The sequence below is a fragment of the Anabrus simplex genome, chromosome 12, assembly GCF_040414725.1.
Source record: "Anabrus simplex isolate iqAnaSimp1 chromosome 12, ASM4041472v1, whole genome shotgun sequence".
NCBI classification, from domain to species: Eukaryota; Metazoa; Arthropoda; class Insecta; order Orthoptera; family Tettigoniidae; genus Anabrus; species Anabrus simplex.
In genome coordinates, this window is record NC_090276.1 from 4,886,331 (window position 1) to 4,912,832 (window position 26,502).

The 26,502-nt window shown below is 39.7% G+C and overlaps 1 protein-coding gene across 1 annotated transcript in view; it reads left to right on the plus strand.

Moving 5' to 3' along the window:
• Nucleotides 1–11,279: 11,279 nt before the first annotated feature.
• Nucleotides 11,280–26,502, plus strand: part of salto — a 157,619-nt gene continuing 142,396 nt past the window's right edge. Inside the window, exons 1-2 of the mRNA XM_068229878.1 lie at nt 11,280–11,397; nt 23,014–23,142. Coding sequence (XP_068085979.1) covers nt 11,288–11,397; nt 23,014–23,142 — 239 coding nt within the window. The 5' untranslated portion in view covers nt 11,280–11,287. The remainder of the gene's footprint in view (nt 11,398–23,013; nt 23,143–26,502) is intronic.

The window sequence follows — 26,502 nt, forward strand, 5'->3', positions numbered from 1 at the left end:
AGTACTTCTAAGAGCTTACCTTTTGTCCTACTGTGACAGGAAAGGTACAAAATGAAGATGATGATTAGAGAAATTGAAGTTTCTTCCAGATTGTTTTCGTACCTGTTCTGAATGTTCAGGCTAGAAGACGTGTTACCTAATGTGAGAAACAATAATCAAACATTTTTCTATAAATAGGATTACTTGATTCAAGAATTAATAAAGATCCAAAGAAAAGCAGCACTTCCGAAATAAAATAGTAGTTTTACAAAAAATATTGCAAACTTTGGACTGGGAAGACTGGAAAATAAGGAGATGAGCTGCTCAACTAAGTGGTATGTTACAAGTAAACATGCTCATATTGATCTGTATTGACTATATAAGTTGAAAATATGTATACGTAGATTAACCACAAAATCAACACACAATATAATCTAAATATATTTATCTAACAAAAGTGAACATGTTTCGGCTCTAGAGCCATCGTCAGCACATCATCATCTATTTTCTGCTCCAGCAAGCTGGGTGCAGGTGTTTACAAGCCTCTTCCAGTTCGTCCTGTCCATCCACAACTGATGTTCTACCTTTTGCTGCCAATTTATATCACGTTTGGCAAGGTTTTTGAAAAATTTATTTTGCCAACTATCATGAAGCCTTCCTTTGGGTCTCTTACCAACAACGTTCCTTTCATAGTATCCTCTTGGGGTCTTAATTGGAGCCATCCTTCTCATATGTCCATACCATCATAATATCCTTAATTCTAAGGTTTCCAACAGGCTCCTGTCCAATTCAAGTTGTTGCCAAATACTTTCATTCCTTATTTTGTCTCTCCTTGTCTTTTGGAGGCATGACCGAAAGAACTTCATTTCAGTGGCCTGTAGGCGACTTTGTGCAGATCTAATCAACGTTGCTGCCTCCAGTATGTATGTTAGAATGGGTATAAGATACGTTTTGTACAGCGTGAGCTTGTGAAGCTTTGGGAAATGAGTCATCCTAGAGTAATTGACGAACGAAGTGGTAGAATTTTGATGCAACTTGTATTCTATTGCCTATTTCTTGATTTATGGTATTGTCAGAAGAAATGAAGGTCCCTAAGTATTTGAAGTTATTGATAATGTCCACTTCTTCATTTTGCACTCACAGGTGGACTGCTTCAGGATTTCGACTCATCACTAAACGGACGGTTTTAGTTCGGCTGATGATCATTCCCATTCTTTCAAATTCTTCTTGCCAAAGATCTAGTTTAGCTTGAACTTCTGTTTCTGTCTCATCCCATACAAGTACATTTGTTGTCTTATCCTTCATTTTCACAGCTTTTATAACCTCATCCACTATAGTAATAAAGAGAAATAATGATAGACAACTTCCTTGTTGGACTCTGCTCTTGGTTTCAAAACAGTTTGACCTGCCTCCTTGAATCTGCACACAGCTCTTTGTCTCTCGATATAGTTGTTTTACTCGAGCTATAATCTCATCTGGCACTTCTTTACATCTCAGACGTTCTCATATGTCCTTACATGGTACATGATGATATGCCTTCTCAATATCCAAGAATACAACTATAACCATACTATTCTTATCCCAGTATTTTTCAGAGAGCATTCTTACAAGTTATAAATCTCATTTTTGGGTCCAGAGCAACTTGTATTTTTTCACTTAAAACTTTTTTATGAATAGTCCTCCTTTTCAATACAATATGGTTTTTATTTACATAAAAACCTTACATTATTAATGTTTTCACAGGACATGTTTTGCCCACATTTTGGGCATCATCAGCCGTAGTTCCTATACTCAATGATCAAAATATCCAGGATCCTGGGTATTTGTATCCTTGTAAAATCTTTAAAACTAACATGCTACCTTGGATGTTGTTTAAAAATATATATTTTTGTATAGATATTTGATTTATGTAGACCTATGGCAATTTTTTTATTATTCCGGCTGGTGGAATATCCAAAAACAATGATAATAAGTACAATTATTCTGTTAAAAAGTGAGCATTAATTAAAACCAAATTGCTATGTTTTATGTCATATTAAAAGACATTGACTGGTTTAATTATGCAGTCTTTAATGTCCCAAGGGGTGTATTATTCCTAAGTTGTTTGAATACGTAATGTTGAATGTCACAATTTTCGTGCTCCCGTTAGAAATGTTGGCAAATCTGGGTGTAACCTTATGACTTAACTTTAGTAAGTTTATTTGTGAAATATTGTCAGGTCTATTGGAATGTTGCCAGTGTTGCTGAAATTGTAGATTAACATGCCGTTTGTCACTATAGAGGTTCAAGTAGGGGACTCTCAAAGTTGTTAACGATAAAATGTTGGAATCTTATAGCTTCAGTTTGAAGATTAATGTTAGTTGATTGAGAGTCTGTAATGAGACAAAATGTATGTCTTAGTAACAGAGTGTGTGTTACTTGAAGTGTAAATGGGGAATCGTGCTGGCTTTTACTTACCCCCTCGCCTGTCTTGCGGTTGGCTTGCCTTGGTGACGCTATCGGTTCAACTGGCTGTAGCTTGTATTGTATCTGTGTGTGGTGCGCAGAGGGAGATGGGTAGGGGAAGGGTGGGCAGACGATGTAATGGTTGTTCTCGGAGGAGTTTTATCTGTGGGCGGAGCTTTTATGTGTGGCGGTTTGTTAAAGTTTTGAAAAGTACTTTCTTTTATTTTTAATATTTTTAATAATTGTGGGATTTGATCGTATAGGGGGTTTTTGCTATCTACTGTGCCATTTAAATTGAAGTTTTTATTAAAATACTGGTCTGTAAAAATGTAAATGTTTTCATATTCGTTCATTAATTTGCCCTTTCTTATATTCTTTAGAATTGTTAAATCTTGTTCTATGGTCATGTATGTGTGTCCAGTTTCCTTCATATATATGCTCATGGCTGAAAATCTCTTATGTTAATGTTCTAAATATCTTGTTGAGAAACTTCGCCCTGTTTTTCCAATGTATGAGGGTAATCTCAAAAATAAGGTCTCCTATATTTTTATAAATACAGAACTCTGTTCATGTGGCTGTTGGTCACAATATTGTGAATAGTGTTTCCCGCACTCGCATGTAAACGTGCTCACACCGCGCTGAGGCACTCAGTCTTGGCTTGGCAGCCATTGAAAATGGAGCTCCCTTTGGCTGTTACCACCAAGTGCAAAGTGTGCCCAGTTATTCGGTTTTTGAATGCAAAAGGTACTGAACCAATTGAAATCCATCGCCAATTGACAGAAGCATATGGTGAGTCATGCATGGATGTCAAAAATGTTCATAAGTGGTGTAGAGAGTTTGCAGCTGGGCGGACTGGAATTCACGACGAACAAAGGAGCGGGAGACCGTCAATTTCCATCGAGACAGTCGTGAAGGTTGAGCAAATCATGCGTGAAGATCAGCGGATCATCCTGGATGATCTCTGCACTTTGGTTCCTGAGGTTTCCCGAAGCGCTGCTCACATAATTTTTACAGAAAAGTTGAAATACCGGAAGGTGTGCGCAAGATGGATTCCACGCATGCTGACTGAAGACCACATGCAGCAACAAGTTGATTCTTCCTGCGCAATTCTTCAATGCTATGCAGCTGAACAGGACAACTTTTTGGACTCAATTGTCACAGGTGGCAAAACCTAGGCATTCCATTTTACACCTGAGACCAAGCAACAATCACGCCAGTAGCGGCATCCATCTTCGCCAAAGCCGCGTAAATTCGAACAAACACAGCCTGCCCGTAAAGTTATGACAACAGTGTTTTGGGATCGAAAAGGGGTATTGTTGGTTGACTTTATGCCCGCTGGAACCACAGTTAACGCTGACAGGTACTTTGAGACCCTGAAAAAACTCAGACAGGCAATTCAGAACCGGAGAAGAGGAATGTTGAGCAAGTGCATAAATATTCTCCATTACAACACTCGCCCGCACGTCGCCCAGTATACCGTTGCTCTTCTGCAACAGTTTCAGTGGAACATCATCACCCACCCAACCTGTAGTCCCGACTTGGTGCCCAGTTACTATCACTTGTTCCCTAAGTTGAAAAAACATTTGGCTGGAAAGCGATTCAGCACCGACAATGAGGTGAAAGATGAGGTTCACAACTTCCTGAACAGCATGGCGGCGATCTGGTATGACATGGGCATACAAAAAGTGTCACAGCATCTACAAAAGTGCATCGACCGAAATGGTGATTATGTAGAAAAATAGCTAAATGTTCAAGCTGTAATATGATGTAAAACATTGTAGAAATAAACACCGAGTTCAATAGCTGCAGTCGCTTAAGTGCGGCCAGTATCTAGTAATCGGGAGATAGTGGGTTCGAGCCCCACTGTCGGCAGCCCTGAAGATGGTTTTCCGTGGTTTCCCATTTTCACACCAGGCAAATGCCGAGGCTGTACCTTAATTAAGGCCACAGCCGCTTCCTTCCAATTCCTAGGCCTTTCCTATCCCATCGTTGCTGTAAGACATATCTGTGTTGGTGCGACGTAAAGCAAATAGCAAAAAAAGAAAGAAAAGAAATAGGTCTATGTATTTATTTAAAAAATAGGAAACCTTATTTTTGGGGTTACCTTCGTACTTAGGAATAATACGCCCCTTGGGACATTAAAGACTGCATAATTAAACCAGCCAATGTCTTTTAATAAGATATAAACATAGCAACTTGGTTTTATTTAATGTTCATTTAAATGTGAACTTACTTTTTGATAGAATAATTGCAATATTCATTGTGATACCCAAGTTTGATAATATTTCCATGACTTGACTTTGACTTATTTCCGGTTGCTCCCTCTGGAGCATAGGGCCTTGGCGAAATTTCTCCACACGGTACGGTTCCTGGCCATTCTCTTCACTTCGCTTCAGGTCTTGTCAACCTCTGCGATTTCCTTTTCGATTGTCCTCTTCCAGGTTTTCTCGGGACGACCTCGCTTTCTGGAGCCTTGAGGGTTCCAGTCCAGTGCCGCCCTCTCAACAGCTCCATCCGGCTTCCTTAATGTATGGCCGATCCAGCTCCATTTCCTCTCCTTGATCTGGATGTCAATCGGCTGCTCATTGGTCATGGTCCAAAGATCTTAATTCAAGATTATGTCTGGCCACCTCATATTTGTTACGTGACACAGACATCTATTAATGAACACCTGTAGCTGGTTATTGATCTGTTTTGTAACTTTCCATGTTTTACAGCCGTATAGAAGAATCGACTTTACATTGCTGTTGAAGAGGTGAAGCTTAGTCTTCCTGGAGATGTTTCTATTCTTCCACACGGGGTAGGGCTGGACAAACGCACCATTTGCCTTCCAGATACGGCTTCGAACAACTTCCTCTGCTCCCCCGTCCATTGTAACTATATTTCCAAGGTAGAGGAATGACTCAACTCACTCAATTTCCTTTCCATTTACTGTCAAGCTGGTCATGACATCCGAATTAATCCTCATCTCTTTAGTCTTGCTTGTGTTGATCATGAGTTCTGCACGTTCCGCTTCCTTCTGCAACCTACTCAGTTTATCTTCTATGTCCCGGTATCGCTGTGCCATAAGACAAATGTCATCTTCGAAGTCAAGATCTTCGAGCCTGGCTCTCATCCCCCATTGAACACCCCTCTTCCGTCCTCCTATTACCTTCTTCATCACACTGTCTAGGACCAGCAGGAACAGGGTGGGAAAAAGAACACACCCCTGTTTCACTCCAAACTTGACGTTTATCTTTTCTGTTAGTTTCTCTTCATGAAGAACCTGACACTCATACCCCTCGTACATCTCTTTCATGATCTTGATAATCTTTGATGAAATTCTGTATTCCACATGATTCTTTGGTTTACAGAATCAAAGGCTTTCTCGAAGTCCACGAATGCGAGGTAGAGGATATTCTGCCATTCCACACCCTGTTTTATGATGATTCGGAGAGTGTTGATGAGATCCACACAGCTGCAATGTTGCCGAAATCCCGCCTGTTCCTTTCGAAGCCTTCTTTCTACTGAATCCTTTATGCTATTCAGGATGACTCGCAACAGCACTTTGCTTGGAATGGAGAGCAAGATGATACCCCCTCCAGTTGTTGCAGTTTGTTGTATCCCCTTTTTTTGGTACCTTGACTATCAGCCCCTTCTTCCAGTCGGTCAATATTTCCTCCTCTTTCCATATCTTCTCCAGCAGTCGGTGCAGCAATTTGATTGTAGTATCAAGGTCTACTTTCAGTATTTCCACTGGAATGTTGTCCAGACCAGGTACCTTCCCATTTTTCATTTGTTTCAACGCTGTTCGTAACTCACCCTGGTTTGGAGGGTCAAGGCCGATGCCTGGATCCCCTTCTGCTTCTTCTTCATCTTCTCCTTGCTGCTCATTTTCGAGTCCAACATCTCTATTAAAAACCTCTGCAAAGTGTTCCCTCCAACTATTCAGCTGTTGTTCACACGTAGCGAGGATCTCACCTGTCTTGCTCTTCACAGGCCTAGTTTTATTAAAACCTTTCTTCAAAAGCATAAAGCCATAAATCTCCTTTATATCGCCCCTTTTTGCCGCCTGTTCTGCTTTCTCTGCCTGCTCATCAGTCCACTTCCTGTGGCCCCTCTTTACTTCCCTATCTGCTATTGAATACTCGGCTTGTGTTTGAGCCTTCTGCTGTCTGGTTTGGCATATATTTAGATTGGCCTTTATCTCCTTCCTATAATTTATCTTATCCCAGGTCTTATTCCAGGTTCTCCAAGTGCTTTGATCATGTCCATATTGAACTAATCCAATCCTGCAGACTTGTTTTTTATTTTACATGTTGCTGTTTCCACTTCCAGCCAGATCAAACTTTCTGTATTATAATTTTTATTACAGTTCAATAAGTGATTGAAATATCTGCTGAACTCCTGTAATATTTCATTTTCATTTCTAGTTACCTCTCCGTATGGAAGCTCTACTGTGTTGATAGTACTGTTATCATTTCTTTTGTTTTTAACAATCCTATACAGGTGCTTCTTGTCATAAGTTATGAATTTCATTATGATCCGTATTGACAAGTGATCACTATCAAAGGGTCCACCTATTCAATACCATAAGCTTGCATATTGTCTTATAAAACTGGGACTAGTTTCGACCCCATATATATTGGGTCATCTTCAGCCACGCTACAGTTGGAAGACATATGCACACACATAAAACCAATAATAAATTAAACACAATGGTATGTCACAATTTACAATCTTAATTTAAAACATTGATGAAGTTTGAACAACACATCCATACTTGAAACTAAATGACATATCAAAACTGCTGTGGTTGATGCCGAACTATGTCCTCGCTCCTACAGCAGCCAAATGCTCTGAGTTGATCTGGGAGTTGGCATCGCTATCTGCGTAGACGAGTAACTTGATTTATAATTTATGTTTGTTCAATGTAATATGGGTAATGACATTTATTTAACTTGAAGGGGAGCATTTGTAATTTAAATAGGTATTCCTTTTCATCGGATGTAGTGATCTATTGTTGAATTTGGTATGAAGAGAATGTCTGAAAAGAAAATAAGTTGAAGTAAATTATTTAGAAAAGAAGGGAAGCTAGAAGATCGAGATAAGTATATATAGCCACATGAGACTCACCCCTATGTTCCTCGTAAGCTGCATGCAGATTGACTGTTGAGAGGGAACAGGAGTATAGTTTATGATGGCAGGGGTTGGAGGAGGGACGGGTGGGAGGCGGGTAGGTAGGTTTGAACTGATTCGTGGACATAACATGTCATTTTTCTGTTTATACTTTCTATATATAGGAATGATTATATCAAATAGAATATTAGATTTTTCATTACCCTCCTCACACATCCCTCCTCCAACCCCTGTCATCATAAGCTCCAAGCTTCGTTTGCGCTGCAACGGAACAACAAGTAGTTGTCATGAGGTTGTGAATAACACTAGATAATTATGCAGCAGAAGGAAGCATATATCAACAAGCTCAATTCGGAAACTTGGCGGTGTTCATTAAAAATTCTACTTCACATTAGAACATTTTCATTTTACTATCAAGTTCAATCAAAAACAAGACTGATGTATTGACAATATTCGATTTATGCCAATACACATTGTACTAGTGTTACTTTAGTAACATCGAGAATAAGACAATTGTTCATAATAGGCAATTATTAACTTCATAAAATTGTTAATATATACAACGAAGGTTCAAGGACAATTACACAAGTCAAGGTATAATGAATAAATATAATTAGCCAGATCTCAAATGGTTTCAAAATGATGTTCAACAAATGAGTTTCGTCCATAAGTTTAAAGGACAATGTTAATACTAAGATTTTAGATAAATATGTTTTAACTTAAAGACATAACTTTTATTGTTACTTGATCTGTAAAATTTATAAAATTTGTCACTCATGCTTACAAAGCATATTTTAGCTCAACAGAATATGTTCACAATCTTATTAAACTTTGGGTAAATGTTAATTGGCTGATGATGCTCACAAAAAGGCCAGAAACATGTACCGTGTTAACAATATTTAATAAGGATGTAAGTCCTCATTAGTTTATTATGTATTGAATAGGTGGTATTTAATAAAATTATAATAATTTGTATCATAAGTGTTATGTTCCGAGCTGTCAGTGGAGAGATGGCGTGAAATGACATTAGTAGGCGAATAAGTCTGAGCGGTATCTTTAAAAGTAGGAAAGATCACAATATGAAGATAAAGTTGGATTTCAAGAGGACAAACTGGGGCAAATATTCATTTATAGGAAAGGGAGTTAGGGGTTGGAATAACTTACCAAGGAAGATGTTCAATAAATTTCCAATTGATTTGCAATTATTTAAGAAAAGGCTAGGGAAAGAACAGATAGGGAATCTGCCACCTGGGTGACTGTCCTAAATGCAGATCAGGATTGATTAATTGATTTAATTGATGTGTTAACTTCATCAGTGCCTCAGAGTAGGGACTGAATAGTTCGCATGCTATGATGAACCTGTTTGTTACGTACCAGTAGTATCAGAAAATTTATGAACCAGAGGAACGCCATGCTAAAAAAGAAAGTTATCTGACTCCCCAGCTACTTCCCGCCAATATTCAGGCAGGCTGTTATACTCGGTATGACTGGGCGAGTTGGCCATGCAGTTAGGGATGCGCGGCTATGAGCTTGCAACCGGGAGATAGTGGGTTTGAACCCCACTGTCGACAGCCCTAAAGATGGTTTTCTGTGTTCCTCCATTTTCACACCAGGCAAATGCTGGGTCTGTGCCGTAATTTAGGGCAGGGCCGCTTCTTTCCCACTCGTAGCCCTTTCCTATCCCATGGTGTGAAAATGGGGAACCCACGGAAAACCATTTTCAGGGCTTCTGACAGTGGGGTTCAAACCTACTATCTCCCGAATACTGGATACTGGCCGCACTTAAGCGACTGCAGCTATCGAGCTTGGTAATAAGATTATTTATGGCCTAGATTGTAGCGACTTATTCCCAGACTTTACATACCGATTTTCATTAAATTCTCTTCAACCATTTTCTCGTGATGAATGTACAGACAGACAGACAGACAGACAGACAGAAATTACGAAAAATTAAAAAGTGCATTTCCTTGTTACTATGGACACGACCGATACAGAAATACCATCCTTTTTTAAATTCTGAGCAATGTACAGACAAAACTCTTATTTTATATATATAGATTGAATATTAGATCAGAACTATTTCCAAGTATTATGTTATCTATTTTTGTTATATGTATGGCTAATTTGTTTTTTAAGTGTTTTATGATCTTATGACTGATGATGCAACTCCAAATGCGCTTGTCGTGGCCAATTTTTGGTCAACCAATGTTTAAAATTTTTTGGTTTAATTTTTGTCTCTCTTACTTTGTACTTCTGACACGATAAATAAATAAATAAATGACTGATGATGGTCTAATATCAATAGGCTGAAACTAGTATCATAATTAAAATAAATTGAAGTACAGTACTAGTTTTGCATTGTATTGATTAGGTAGATTACCTCATTTATCTAGAATAATTATATTGTCATCAATACGGAACATGAAAATGATAAACTTTGATCTAAATGGCTAAGTTCAGCACCTGATAAAATGACTACGGTGCGAGATATTGAATTATTTTTTTGGAATTATTTATCAGTATGACCAACCCTCTCTTATATATTCGGTTCATGTTGTTTCCAACCACACTGTATATTGTATTTTTGTATTTCAGTAACTACAATTTGTATGTAACCTATGTGATTTACATAAGTCAAGCCTCAATTCCCCTATATTTTTGTGAATAATATATTTCAATCAATCAATCAATCAATCAATCAATCAAGCAAGCAAGCAAGCAATCAGTCAGTCAATCAATCAATCAATCAGTACTGATCTGCATTTAAAGCTTCTTCCTCAAATGTTGTACAGGATACAGTAGGTATGAAAGACGGAGGGGAAGGAAGGGGGAAAGTTGTGGAAGACAGTTGGGCTAATGTTTTAACTTCTTACAAAATTGTACATAACTATTTTAATCCTCGTCGTCAATATTGTATATTTTTACATCCAATTAAGACAAAGCTCTCACATAAATAGATATGCTTCGACCCAACATTGGGTCATCCTCAGTAAGACATGTATGATGCATTAAAGACATAGGAAACACATAAAATGAAATGTTAGTTAAAAAGTTTTTAAAAAGCATGATGAAAGTTAAAAAAACTGTGAAATATTGATCCTTAAAACAGTCTTGAGCTTGAAGTCTATCTGTTTCAATGCTTTTTGTTGTCCTTTGGTGTGGTTCAACTAGTATCTGTATACTGTTGGCTTAGTTTTTGTATTCTGACCTGGGCTGATATACATCAGCATTATTGAAGTTGAACCATCTGATTTTAGTGTTACGTGACCTGCTTGTATCCGTGTTCTTTGATTAAGGAGTCCAGCTCTCGACTGACTTGCTCCCGCAGTTGAGATGCAAGATTCATAGTCTGTAATGTTTTAAGGTGAAGGAAATTGAAAACTAAAGAGTCTAGTCAGGGGCAGAGTTCAGGAGAGGTATTGGTGAGGAATCGGTATGAGTGACTGCTGCAGGTAGCATCAAACAAGTAGCACAGTGGAAGTGTGTAAGAACAATGGAGATTTGAGCACGGAACGACCAGCAAGAGTCTCAATACAAGCTCCTGCTCCGAGAGCCATATTTCATAAATCTCTTGTTTTATATTATCCAACTAATATCTTCTTCTACATGTCATTAGAACACGCAAGAGGCCCACCTTAAGACTGCGCGGCAGCATATGCGGGAGCTGGAGACCAAACTGATGTCAGATGAGACACACATCAACCAGCTCAACGCCCAGATCAAGATGATAGAAGAGCAGCTACGGATGAAGGACAGCAAGTTTGACGAGAGGGTGAAAGAGATGACCAACGTGTCCACCATGACCAACAACATGTTGGCCCAGCTGGAGAAACAACGAGAGTTCCTGGAGAAAGAGTAAGTATGCATAGACAAAAACCAGAGAAATACTCATCATTCATCATCATCTAGCATAGTTTCTAGCTAATAGCCAGGTCTATTTGAAAAAGAAGCCTTTCCACCATTTACTGTCATCCCACAATTTCCAGTTTTCTCCTCTCTTTACAACAAATGAATTTCATTTTTGTTCTGTACTGAATTACAGTTTTAAGATCAAGAAATTACTTACTTTACTCATTTTCATTCCCCACCCTGAGCTTTATTGAATGTGCTTTTCCAAAAGTTACAGAGAAGAATTTATAAACATAAACAATATTTTTCATTATTAGATAATTTTAAAGAGTTTAAGGGGTGTTTTTCTCTTTTTTTGTTTCTCTTTTTCTTTTTCTTTTTGCTTCTTTTCTTTTTTTTTTTTTTTTTTTTTTTTTTTTTCATCCTTCGCCTGATGCTATACAAAATATTAGGTTATAAATACATCTAAGAAGAAGAACGTTTGCAATACAAGAATTCGGTGGTTCTAATAGCATGCCGTTCTGAAGTGATTCTGGATCTTGTGCATTACAATGCGTCATTAAGATATGATGCTATTGTCCATTTCTTGATGCTGAGAGGAGGTTGAGGGAATTTATACGAGAGTTTCTAAGGGTGTGAAGTTAAAATGAGTATTTAAGCCTGAATGGGTAGTGAGAAAATGGAGATTGAGGGTCTGATTAGCAGCAGCCTGAAGGTGTGCGAGAACCAGGGGTCTATTGTATGGATGGATATTTAACAAAGAGATTGTAACAAATCTGACAAGATCTTCAATTGTAGGGTGGGGAAGAAGTGAACGGGTGGGCGTGGTTGGTGGGTTAATAGTGCGAATCGGGGCTATGAATTCTGGGTGATTTGAGGGAGGTGTCGGACGTCCTCGACAGTGGCGAGAATAGACTGGATGGCTGCCCCCACAAGTGTAGGGTGTTGGGGCACTTGGTAGTGACGTGATGCTGAGGGCAATGACCACAGATTGGATGATTTGCTTTGCACTGGGCCATTGTGTGATTGTTATAGAGGAGGCATCTTTCACATCGGATTGACTGTGGAGGTGGAGCACGAGAAGGTTCGACTTTGTGATGGTGGCGATGTATCGATACACCACTGGCAAGCAGTCTGTCCACATCAGCTGGTGTTGGCAGAAGAATCCGCACCAGGAATGTTGGACCCTCCGCATTCCGGATGCGAAAGGCCTTCCGAGCAGGCACTCCCTCCGCACTGAGCTCGGCGAGAATCGTCTCTTCTGAAAGTGAAGGATCCACACCACGGATGACACAACTTAGTAGATTATTACATGATGGTGGAGGTGGTGGTGGAGGTGGTGGTGGAGTGGGTGGTGGTGAGAGGAGTTGAAGAGGGATAGTTGATCCGAACGGAGTTGATCCTATTGTGGTGGCGAGTTGGTGTGCTGCTACTTCCCCATTGATTTGAATGATGATTCCTTTTGAAGTCTTCCTGATATCAGCGATGTCCTCTCGGCGCATGTTGTAGCGAAGAAGCGTGCAGAAGATGGCTTGAGGTGTCCGAAATTCTGAAGGGTTAAAGAGGAGAAATGCATGTGTGCCGGAAGGCGTTTGCTGGAGAAATCGGAGATGGTTGATGGGTCGTCTAGTAACAGACATGGAGGAATATTAGACTCGAGAGGAGGTGGGTATAGTGATGGTAGTAGATGGGGATATATGCTGTATGGTGGTGTCCATTGGAAGAGATGTAGCGGCTGCTGTAGGAGTCCGTGGGGCAGGTGCCGAGTCCACTGCCAGGTAATGCGGAGCACGCGCTCCCTCAGGGGACGGTTGATGCATCATCCTCTGGTACTGGGTTCGCGGGTTGTCCGGATGCATAGCCGGATTTGCTGGCAGAAAGCGTGCGGCGTAATTCGGAGTTGCATAGCTGGACATGAGAGTCGTGTGAAAGGCTACGGTGGCGGTGTCTACAGCGAATTGTCAGAAGCTGGAGGTGGAATTGGTGGTGCAGGTGGCAGCTGTGGTATTAGCAGGAGAATATGGCTTGTAGGGGTACATGGTTGTGATTTGCTTCAGACCTCGGAGTGGCGTAAATAAGCAAGCCTTGGTAGACACGGATCAGGGCTAATCTGCTGATGATTCTCCTATTGTGCAGTGCTACCGATGGTCACGTCCTGAGGTGAGACCTCACTGGTTTGCGTTCGTCCACCTGGCTAGTAAACAATTTTTAAGAAGCAATAAACCTCCGTGGCTACTTTCACTGTTGCAAACAGTCAGACGGCGAAAGAATGTCAAATTTCCACAGAGAAACCTGTTCAGTAGTGTACAATTGTTCAGTTACTATAGGATACTATAGGCCATCTTCAGCTAACATCAGAGATACAAGTTAAAAATGAAAGTATACAATGATATTAGAAACAAACTACACAAATACATTTAAAATATCTTATAATATACTTCACTTTACATCCGAAAAGAGGATAAAAACCTATAATTTTGATGTTCCCTAAAAAGCAGTAGAATCAATGATGAAGAATGTAATACTGCAAGCTGTATTTTCAATAGGGAACAAAATTATGTTTGTTGTTTGAAAATTCCATACCTATTTATAATAGCAATCTAAAAAAGAAAAGAATGGGAAATAAGAAATGGAAACGTAAAAGGAAAGAAATATTGAATTATAAAGGGGGGTAAATAATTAATTAGAACTGTTCACTGATTATCTTCCTGCCTCAAGGTGTATACATTCAAGTGTTGTTGATATGTGTTGACATCTGTATCCGTCATGTACATGTCATACAAATGTTCTCTAAAAAGCAGTAGAATCAATGGTGAAGAATGTAATACTGCAAGCTGTATTTTCAATATGGAACAAAATTATGATGTTTGTAAACTGTGCCTTGAAAACCTATGACAGTGGAGCCATGGGAAACGTAAGGTCCTTCCATTCAGGATTGGGATGGTTTTGTGAAATCCCCAGGACCATACCAATGACTGTTGCTTTTGCCTGTGTTAAGCAGCTGGATTTAATAAGAAAAGCAAGGACAGTATTGTGTACCCCAGTTTTAAGTCTGTGATGAAATCTCCTTCCAATTTACACGACTCTGAAGCTTCCTCAAATTCTGATGATGAACAAGTTGATGTGGACTTACCAGGTGCTACAGAAGAGGCTACAATTGGGCAATAAATTATGGTACAAGTTCTTAGGAGGACAGCTCCAAATAAGTCACATTCCTATTCTGTTCATAGAAGTTCGCAAAATGGAAACCCTTGCAAGGGTGATCAAAACATATGCTAGTATGTACGACTCGGCGCAATGCGTGAATGTTACATAAAATCAGCTTCATGGTCTGTATCGCACTTACACAGATTCACAACTAAGTATTTTTTATTTTTCCACCTTGTCGACAAGGTGGAAAAATTTAAAAAAATACTTCGTTGTGAAATGTGCGTGAATGTCTCGTGAAGGCCTGGCTAATGCTCGCATGAATTTCATGTCAAATGAGTCAAGTGGGTTAAAACTGACACAAGGAACTGGTCAATTTGGGTGTCCAGAGTGGGTTCTACCTGGATAGAACAGTGTTTGCTGAATCTCTGAAAATGGCGGTGATCCAGGACAATTGTTTCGGAAAGTAAGTGGCCAAAGTGGGACTCAGGAACTCAAAGTGCAGCAGATTTATGACCTTCTAGCCAGGTTAAGTAATGATGGTACGTTGGGATTGCGGGAAATGAACTTGCGTATGAAGCTGGAAAGGGAGTGGTACTTTTACCTCCAAGACCTATGAATTTACCTGCTAAAGATATTTGTTCTCAGCTATATTGAACCATCTTGGCATCCTGGGAATCAGAGTGGCTAGCCATCCCAACTCCCAACAAGCATAGAGCAATTAAGAAGACAACTACCATGTGGTGGTGCTCTTTACAGCCTTCACGGAGAGAGGCCATAGTATAGCGTAGGCTGAGGATAGGTCATGGACGATCTAAACACTCTTATCTCCTAAAGATGAAAGACCCCTCCAGTATGTTCTTGTGGTGCCGACTTCACTGTGGGCCACATCCTCACAGAGTGCACCAATCTCTCTGGTCTTGGCCTGCAGGAAACACTCGAACGCACACTAGCCGATGACGTTACTGCTGATCTTGTCATCCGCTTTATGTGCGACAGTGGCTTAATCAAAGGTATGTAAAATGCAAGCGTTCCGTTACTCATGGAACACACGTTCCCTTTTGATCTGTTAGAGATTTTTTGGCTTAATTCAATATTTTTTTTTGTACTTAGTTTCTAAATTCCTTTGTTAAATAAATAATTTTGTTTTATTTTAAATTTCTTTTCCATTTAATTTGTTCAGAGAGGACGATTACCTACTTGTTCTTCCTCTTAAAACAAAAATCACCACCACCACAGAGTGTCACTGGAGGAAACAAAATACTTCACCAACATCAAAGAGGTCAACAGAGAAATGTTGCTAGAAGAGGGTAAAATCAAGTGAGTGGAGAAATCTGTAAAGATGGCCCCACAATGAATGTTGATGCTCACCCTCCTGATGAAGATGGGAAGCAGAAACAAGCTCATCAGGGCCGAGAAGTGATGGATGTAGAACAACTGCGATCGCTGAGAAGAGAGCCTATCGGTTTAAAGATGGCAGTGTCTGAAGATGTGGAGATTGACCTCATCCTTCTGTGTTTCATTTGTCCTGGTCTTCTCTTTCTGTGCTCGCTCTTCACACACTGATTTATCATTGTGCTTGTCCTATTATCTGTTCCTTTTCTTGCCAGTGCAGCTTAACCTTTTCCACTCCATGCCCGAGTAAAGTCAGAACTCAACACATTTTCCACTGTCCCAACCACGAGTTAACTTGAATTTCAAATGTCACTCTCTCTCAGTACCGAGTTTAGTCTCACACCGCAGTTCCATTGTTTAACACGAGGTAGTATTGTTTGACAGAGTCCTGTAAATAACAATAATCATGATTAAAATAAATAAATGGGCTTTGTTTTAACAATAAATAAGTGGCTTTAATCCCAAATAAATATATTTATTTATTTTAATACACTTAAGAAAATGGAAATTGCAACACCGTGAAGGCATTGGTCGTTTGTGTTGATTTTCAAGATATGGAACGATGCCATGTAGGTATGTTCAAATGATCAAAGTTTCAGACCCATTGGATTGTTGCTACAGGTCTCCCCACGTGATTGGTCGCGGAGGAATCAACTCCAGTATACGAACTCTGGTGTAGCGTAGTTGACTTGCAGTATGTGCAGTGAAGTGTTCCCCGTCAAACATGCCTCGACTACAGAGAAGAGCACGCTATCAACAACTGTCGCCATTTGAGAGGGCTCGGATAATTGGGCTGTGTGAGGCTGGATTATCACTAAGGACTGTCGCTGCACGTGTTGGCCGACATCTACGGTACAACGTGTATGGCAACAGTGGTCAAATTAAGGTACCCACACTCGTGACCTGGCACAGGCCCAGCGTGACAGACAACTGTGAGAGAGGATCGCCGCATCATTCGGATGACAGCGCAAATTCGAGCAGCTGTGGCACCCCACGTTACACAACGAACAGTTGGTAATCGCCTGTGTGCAGCTGGCTTACGAGCCCATGTCCCTGCAGAAGGTGTTCCATTGACCCCACAACAGCGACGTGTAAGGCTGGCCTGGTGTCGAGAAAGATCGACATGGGTCGACGTATGGCATAGGATCGTCTTTAGTGATGAATTGTGCTTCTGTCTTGCCCGCATTGATCTCTGGAATCGTGTGCGCTGACGTACCAGGGAGAGGGGCCGCCCAGATCTTATTGTCGAGAGGCACACAGGGCCAACACCAAGCATTATGGTCTGGGAAGCTATTGGCTTTAATGTGAAATCACAATTACTGCTTGTTGAGGGCACTATGACTGCTCGACAGTACGTTGATAGGGTACTCAATCCAGTGGTTCTCCCTATGATGGCGAACATTGCTAATGGGATGTTTCAGCAGGACAATGCCCGGGTTCACACCACACGCATTTCCAGAGATGTTCTCCACGACGTCACAACCTTAGTATGGCCCATCAGATCCCCGGACCTCAGTCCTATTGAGCATGTGTGCGACATGATGGGTCGACAACTGGCCAACCGTCCTCAGCCACCCACAACTCTGGAACAACTGACCCGTACAGTGCAGCAAGCATAGGCCACAATTCCTCAGGAAGCGATCCAGGGCCTTATTAACTCCATGCCTCGACGATTTCATCAATGTATTGAAGCTCGTGGTGGGCACATCTTGTATTGATTGTTGTCCAAACTTGCGGTCAGAGGGACCTGAAAGTGTAATCATCGAAACACAACCGAACACTCGCCCTGCATGTTCGATTGCAGCAATGTAGCACCACTCCTTCTGGGTGTTGCAATTTCCATTTCCTTCAGTGTACAATGAGCCACGAAAACCTAAGTTCATAAATAATCATAATTATTTTATTTGAAGATACAGCGCACAAATTGTGCATAGAGTTAAGAACAAACCAGAATTACTCACATCACTCATGTTTAGAAAAGATCACAATAGAAGAACTCCGACTTATACAAATGAGTACATGGTATCGGCTGCATTGCACACCGCCATAATTTACATACGCAGGATTCGTCTGTGTGTACTCGGTATAACACAGCTTATGGTGGTAACCATGTACTGCCATCGAGTTAACAAAGTGCGGCAGGTCTTGGTTAGTGTTTGTCCATGCCCTATTCATCATGGCCTGCATTGTATAAAATCTGATCCAGATTTCATCTCTTTTCTTCACTCTGTCCTGCATTAGTTCCTCCCAGATGTCTGTGAATGGCAGCCCTCTCTTAATCTGAAGGTCCTCGATGAAGAAGGTCTCCTTGGCAAGTTCATATGCTAGTCGAGATTTTGCGTATTTCGATATCCCCAGGGTAGCTTTCAGAAAATGCGACTTGACCGCTTCGAATGTCCTCCAGATGATTTCCAGCCCATATGCAGTGATGGGAGCTATTTTCACGTCAAATAATCTCTAGCGGTTCTAATAACATAATTATAATAATGGCGTATGGACTCCGAAGAGGCCTGGTGCAGGACTTTTGTGCTTACGCCCACGAGCAACCTGCCCTTCTGTGAGGTTGGGGTTCTACCTACGATGAAATCTAACATTGAAAATGCCACAGACACCCAGTCCTCGAGCCTAAGGAATTAACTAATGAAGGTTAAAATCCTCAACCCGGGACCCCTTTGCTAAAGACCAGCATTTCCTTTTTTTAAGAAAGAAGCCATGCTTTTCAGTGTCAACTCAGTTAAAAGTAAGTTAAAAGCTTTTCAATCTGTCAGACACACAATTTCAATATAAATATTTAATGTAACATACCTGTAAAAAAAGAACCGCATTATTAAACAAGGAATAAAAATAAATAACAACAACAAGCTGAAACCTGTCAAGACATGACGGTTAATGGGGTAAATATTTACTGAAAGTTTTCCTTACATACGACATTCCTTGTACTTAAATTTTTTACAATTCTATTTATGTCTTACGGCGACAATGGGATAGGAAATGGCTAGAAGTAGGAAGAAAGTGACCGTGGCCTTAATTAAGCTACAGCCCCAGCATTTCCCTGGAGTGAAAATGGGAAACCATGGAAAAACCATCTTCGGAGACACCGACAGTGGGATTCAAACGCAGTATCTCCCGAATACTGGATACTGGCCGCACTTATGAGAATTTAGCTATCAAACTCAGTCAGTATGAACTTGTTGACGCTAGTATATGGTTTTGAATTACCAGGTATAATTCCAATGACTTTCAAATTAATTAATTTATTAAAAATGACTAGAGAAAATATCTCTCACAGAAGTGAAAGTTTGGCTATAAATTTCAATTACGATATCATCCTGTGCTAAAATTCTGGCTTTATGCCGTATTGAGCCGTGCTAATCAAATATCACCAGCTGCTTTGGAATTTAATTTTAAACCAGACTTATATTTGGAGGAATGTTGAATGTAATCTGCACTGTTCAACAGCTGGGCAGCAAAAGAGAACAGCGGTTTTCCCTCTCCATGAAGTACCAGCTGACCAGTAAAACACTGACTCTGCAGTTGTGCCTACTCGCCTTTCACCACCCCTATTGTGCCTGTCGCTCAGCGCTCTCACAGTTCAGGCGGGCTTCGCCAGTACACGAGTGCATTAGCTAATCAGAATGCTATATTTTCTTCAATAATTTAAAAATATACGGCAAGATATTTTTATGCTTTTAAAGACACCCTGCAAATCTACAGGCCAAGAACTTTTGTCAGAATGCTTTACGATGTCCATCGGTTCAGCCGTTCTCCCAAAATCGATGTAACAAAAACTAACATAGTGTTTTAAATACAGTATAGAGATAATGTGCTATTTTTTACAGATATATTATAGTGTAATATTTATATTAAAATTGTGTGTTCAACAGACTGAAAAGCTTTTATGTTACAAAGACCATTAGCTGGGCGGTGTCCTGAAGAAACAACAGTCAGTTCAATTCATCAATGTACATTATTCTTACAATAATTCTACAGGGTGTATCAGAGCTATACTCACTCACTCACTCACTCAGTCCATAGGCTTCTGTGGGACGTGAAGTTCCCGTGCTGATCTCACAATCCTCTTCCATCCTTTTCCATCTTGATCCTGCTCTTCCCAGTTATCAGTTTGGAGGGTCTTCCTGAAGGTGTTTTCCCATTAAGAGATCCCTTGTATAGATCTGCTAGTGCTCTGTTACCCTGCATCCTCAGTACATGTCCAGCCCAGCGCAGTCTGTTGGATTCTATCACACCCATTGTAGTGTGTTGTTGAGAGAGGGTGTAAATCTCATAATTAGATCTTTTCTGCCAGCTTTGAGAAATACTTTTCTATAAACTTTATTCTCAAAGACTTGCAACTGCTGCTGCTCTTCCTTGGTTGTGTATCAGAGCTATACCGACAAAAATATCAGGGGTTCTCTTCATGTGATGTTAAGAACGGTGGTGCAATCGGATTGGCGGAGAAAATATTTCATTTCGAGAAAAAGAGATTTCTTTGTTACTTCAGGGCAAGCTATTCAAATCGACGAACTTGGCTTATTTGCTATGCCAGAGAGCCAGCTGCTGCCTGTTGCTGTGTGTCAGAAGAAGGAAGGTAACAGAGGGGAGTAGGAGACAGAGGTAATGATCGGTGCGAATGTACAAATTTCTTGTTCGTTTCGCATAGTCACTTCCCAGCCCCAATTGGAAGTGTACAGTTTGCTCTGCACAAATTGCCTACTATGCGAACCCTGTAGAAAGAGGAGATAAACTTGTAACAACAATACAGGCGGCTTTCCAGGTCATTTGCGACACAGCACACATTCTGAACAGAGTCCAAAGGTCACTACTTCACCGTTGTGAACTGTGCATCGAAGTAGGAGAAGTGGGCATATTGAACATCTACTGTAATCAAATCATTGAGCGAACTGTTTCCTTTGTTCAGTATTTCATTCCACTTACAATGTTGTGAGTGAAGGAGTAAACAATCAGGGGGCAACATTGTTGGATCTTCGAACATGTTAAATAATAAAGAATGTTAGTGCGACGAGCAGACGAGAGGAGAAACGATCTGGTGCAAGCCTTGAGTGACAAGTGTGTCTTGATTACAGTGTGTGCAGTAGCAGCTGTAGTTATTGCCTGTAAGAGACAAGGACAATCCTGTGCGAGTCGAACGAGGAAACTTGTGCATTATCTCTGTCTCCATCATACGCCCCACTTCCACTCCCTCCCCTTCCCTTCCCTGAAGCATGGCAGCAGCGTGTGCTCTGGCATAACAAATATGGCAAGTTTGTCAATTTTAATCGCGCGCCCGGAAGTAAAAGCTAGGGGCTTTACGTTGCACCAACACAGATAGGTCTTATGGCGAAGGAAGTAAAAGCAAACTTATTTCACGAAAATAAAAATTTTCTCTGCCAATCCGATTGCACCATTGTTCCTATCATAGCATGAAGAGTATCTTATTTTTTGTCTGTATAGTTCTGATACACCCTGTAAACCTTATGTTCAATGTTGACAGCCATCTTCTGTCTTCGTACATGTCTCTACACGAAAGCATGATAGAGGATGATATTTTAGATATTCCCGGGAATGGTGATGAGTGTGGCTTTTATGACGATTGTGGAAATGAGTTTGCAGTGAATGAATCTGTGGAAACTGATCACACAGATATTCATATTCAGTTCTGGTGAAAGAGGCAAGAGATGACAATAATTGTTAATATCTTCCTCCCTTGTTATTCAGTAACTTTGTAAATATTTGTAATTTTTTTTTTTTTTTTCAACTACAGTATTTAGTCAGTTTCAGCCATTGCTGAAACATCCAGAAAAACTCGTAAGTTATGAATTTCATTATGGTCTGTATCGACAATTGGTCATTATCAAAGGGTAGAGAAAGGTCCACTTATTCAATACCATTAGATTAATGTTGTTACCTTTTATTAATGTTGGTACTAGTTTCGACGTGCCATATTAAGTCATCTTCAGCCATGATAAAAATTGGAAATAGCATGCATATATATGAATACCAATGAAATATTACAATTGGTATGTTTTAATTTGTATTACATAAAGTTAAGAACACATATAATCCCTGTCCAAACTGATGTTGTTATACACATGTCTGAAGTCCAATGGGCTAATGATATCTTGTCTTCATTGATAAGTAAAGTCTTAATCTAAAACAGTGTGGATGAAATGTCAGAGTACATATTTAAAAAAATGAATTTAAAATAACTCACTAAAACTGTTGTTACTGGTGTTGTTGAACTATGCCAATGTCCTTATAAAAAAACAAGTATTCTTGAGTCTTGAATTGATCTTGGAGCTGATCATTCATAGTTTATGTTTTGTGGACCCATTCAATTCACAAATTATGCCTTAACAAATAGAAATGAAATGTTGTATGGCTTTTAGCGCCCGGATATCTCAGGACGCCCGTAGGTGACCTGCGCATCATGATGAGGATGAAATGATGATGAAGACTATACATACACCCAGCCCCCGTGCCATTGGAATTAACCAATTAAGGTTAAAATCCCCGACCCGACCGGGAATCGAACCCGGGACCCTCTGAACCGAAGGCCAGTACGCTGACCGTTCAGCCAACGAGTCAGACTTAACAAATAGAATATATGAGTAACAGTTTATATAGTGTTAAAGGGAACATTCACTACTTGAATGAGTGGCCTTTCCATCCGATGAAATGGTCTTTGTTAGAATTCAGTGTGAAGTGAATGTCTGGAAAAGAAAAAAAATATTGAAGTGAAATTTGAGAAAAGAAGAGGACATCAAAACATCGAAAAATAACATACAGCTATAACATGGCTAAAGATGACCTACTACCAACATTAATGAAAGATAACAACGTTAATCTAATGGTATTGAATAAGTGGACCTTTCTCTGCCCTATAATAGGCATCCAGAAAAACTCAGGATGGGCAAGCATAAGGGTGGCTAAAACTTGGTACTGAAATGATTAAAAAACGAATCTTCAATCGATCGTAAAAAAAGGAGAAAAAAGTACTGTATCTGTCCGTATCTCACCAGTTACTATCGCCCGGTTGTATGATTGATACGTCTTTTTTATTAACATCTCCTTTGTTCCCAGAGTAGACGAACTCAATAGAAAGCTAGAAGAAAAGAACAATAAAGATTCCGAGAACTCCAAGCAAATTATCGACCTGAGGAGCAAGTTGGAGGCAGCAGAGAAGGAGACTCGACGTGAGAAAGACACGAGGTAAGTTAAATAGTTCAGCAGGACCTGATCTCTAGTAATCTATGATCATGATTCATATTGTTGCTGTTACTGCTAAACCCTGTAACTCCAGTGACAATTGAAATTTATACTTTGGATGTCATGAATGCAAAATATGAATCCTCGGATGTCTAAGGAATTTCATGATGCATTGAAAAAAATTCTAGTATTTTATGTTACACCAATTCATAGGCTTTTGACAATGAAAGGGGGAGAAAGCAGCCATGGCCTGAATTAATTGTGTAGTATTTTCTAATGCATAAACACTCCTGTGTTGAAATATTTTGCACGCAAATTAGCCTGATTCTACATCAATGTAAATTTAACGCATTCTCTTTCATCTTATTAGTTCCATATAATAGATTAGGTTACATTTTATACACGTATGCATGAGGAGACAATTCTGTTACTTAGGTAGTGTTCTGTCCTCAGAAAATACCATACATCATGAGATTAGCAACAGAATACAGAGAGCTTCCAAATTCTATCACATTGTTTGTCATATACTTTGGGATGAAATATTTCTGTTAGTTTCAACGATCACCTTGTACAAAGTATGTCTGGTACCTATATTCAAATATTTAGAGGTGAGTCTACAAGTCATTGGATTCACTTTCACAAGGCACATTGAAGATAGAACAGTAGCTGCGATAAAGGCTGCAACGGAGTTTTGCAATCTCAAATTCCTTTCAATAAGAACAGCAATGTCATTATTCCAGCTGGAAGTTGCACCAGTAGCATCGTATGCAATTGAGATCACATGGTCGTACATCTTTCTTTATAGAAGACCTGACACCAACCCCAGCTACCAAAAGGTTTCTAGATGAACGACCGCAGAAAACTGCACAAATAGACCCTGAATTCTTTAACATGCCTGCAGTGAACAATGATTAATGGAAAACAGCCAATTCTCAGCTATGTAACATCTACACCAGAGGAGCAATTCAGGGCTTCATCACTGTATTTGTTGTAAGAAAGGTTTTCACCAGGTATCCAGCGACCGTGTTTGTGAAATCTGCGGCTCACATTGTTCACTATGAACACTTCCCTTAAATTAGAGATGTAAAGTAGCATTTCATACATGCACAACATCTGTGGATGGACAGGGCAAAGTGGAGGAAGGACTTTGGCTTGCAGGAGCAAAGAAATTATGATGATGATGCTGCATGTACTCTCACCATAGATATTGTAAATGTAAAGTGCCGGGCTTTGTGGCTCAGGTTTGATCCTGGCTCAGTCCGGTGGTATTTGAAGGTGCTCAAATACGACAGCCTCGTGTTGGTAGATTTACTGGCACGTAAAAGAACTCCTGCGGGACTAAATTTTGGCACCTCAGCATCTCCGAAGACTGTAAAAGTAGTTAGTGGGACGTAAATCAAATAACATTATTATTATTATTATTATTATTATTATTATTATTATTATTATTATTATTATTAAATGTAAAGCCTCAAACAGTTTGAATGTGAAACTAAAGGAACCACCTCATCAATAGCATTACCACATGGTAGCACTGGTGACAAACCATGTAGTCAGTAGCACTCTGAAGGTTAAAGAACAGCTCCCTTACACCGAAAACACACATCCAACAAGACGGAGTGAGGAGCGCCAGTAGGCGCACTGGTATCGGTACTTCACATACCACCACATACGGATAGCCAGGGGGGAACAGCCCCAACATTTGCCTGGTGAATCTTCAAGGCTAACTATGGTGGCATTCAAACCTACCATCTCCCGAATGCAGGCAAACAGCTACATAGTCAACATAATGCAATAAATATAGATTTTCATGCTAATGGCAAAAAATAAATTGTAATACATATATTTCTGTTAACACAAAAATACTTATTACAAGTAACAATTCTCATTATTGTTCCGTATTGAAGATGACGTTAGGCATAGATATCAAGGATAATTAAATAAAAAACCACCTATTCAATACTTTCCATGTTTAATGTGGTTATTACCTACATGATTTTATGTAGACTTATTTGGTCAGGTACATGTTTCACCCATTATTTTGGGCATCTTCAGCCTGTAAACAACCTTTAGGTCAAGGTTTGGGACCTTTTTAACCAATATAAACATACCAATATATACATTATATACAATATATACAAACATAAGTCAATACACTAAAGTTTTTTGGTCCTAATCTATCTAATATGGAAAATATCCAAAACTAAAATGGATCTTCTTTTCGGTGAAGAGGATTGCATATCGGGGTTTATGTGACCCCTATATCATATTAAGTTCTTGACGTATCGTGTCTGGTGACAGGATGTGTCGTTAACAATAAGTGGAGATTTGAACTGATTGTAGGTTGGTCAAGATTGAAAAAATAAATTTAAATTAAATGTGTTTTAACTTGGCAGTTCTATTCTGGTTAACTTAAAATGTTCAAAACTAAAAATAAAATGAAACGGATCTTCTTTTTTCTTGAGAAGGGGTGATATTAAAACTGGAGCTTGTTTGACCCACGATTTTCATTTTCATGTTCTTGACGTAACTAATATTTAAATGTGTTGTCGTGCACAAGTGGAGATTCAAAAGCCGATTGTTGTAGGTAGACTGGTCAAAAACGTTGTGAATGAAACTGTTAGCGTCTTGACTTTGGGTCTCATGTAACGTCAAGGAATTGACAAGAGTACAATATTTAGCTGTTTCATAGTTTTAGGCTGCTGCTTAATTGGGAAGAAACATCCTAGACACTTGATACAGTCTTGTGTGAAAATTATTCCCGTTGATGTGTTTCTTGGTCTTTGGGAGGGATCTTAAGAATATCTGTAATGAAGTAGAAAAATAATTTTGAATTAAAAATTTTTGAGCATGCGTTGTGATAAAATGTATTAAATTAACACCTCTTAACTGTAAAATGACTTACTTGTTCAGTTAATACTAGATGGATCTGTCTGTTCCGGCAGCGCCTGTCTTGTCACCATTTCTACTCCTGGTGTTGTACTGGTGCGGTAATGGAGGGGCGGGGCATGGAGGGAGAGTGGGGGTAGGCTGGTCTATGGGCGTGTGTGCTGTTGCTGGAGGGGAGTTTCTAGAAGCAGTATGGGCGGGTTTAACTTTTGGCATGATGGATGAAGCATTTGAGTGTGGAGATTTAAATAATTGAGGGGTTTTGTTTTGATCTGAATTCACGATATTAATTAATCTAGGTGTTAATTCGTACAAAGGATTTTTAATTTCATTGACGTCGTTGAGATTTTTATTTTTATTGTAGGTTTGGTCTAAAAAGATGTGTAGGTTTTCCAGTTCATTCATTAATTTCCCTTTACCTATGCTTCTAATGATGGTAAGATCTTTCTCTATGGATGTAAAGTGATGGCCCGT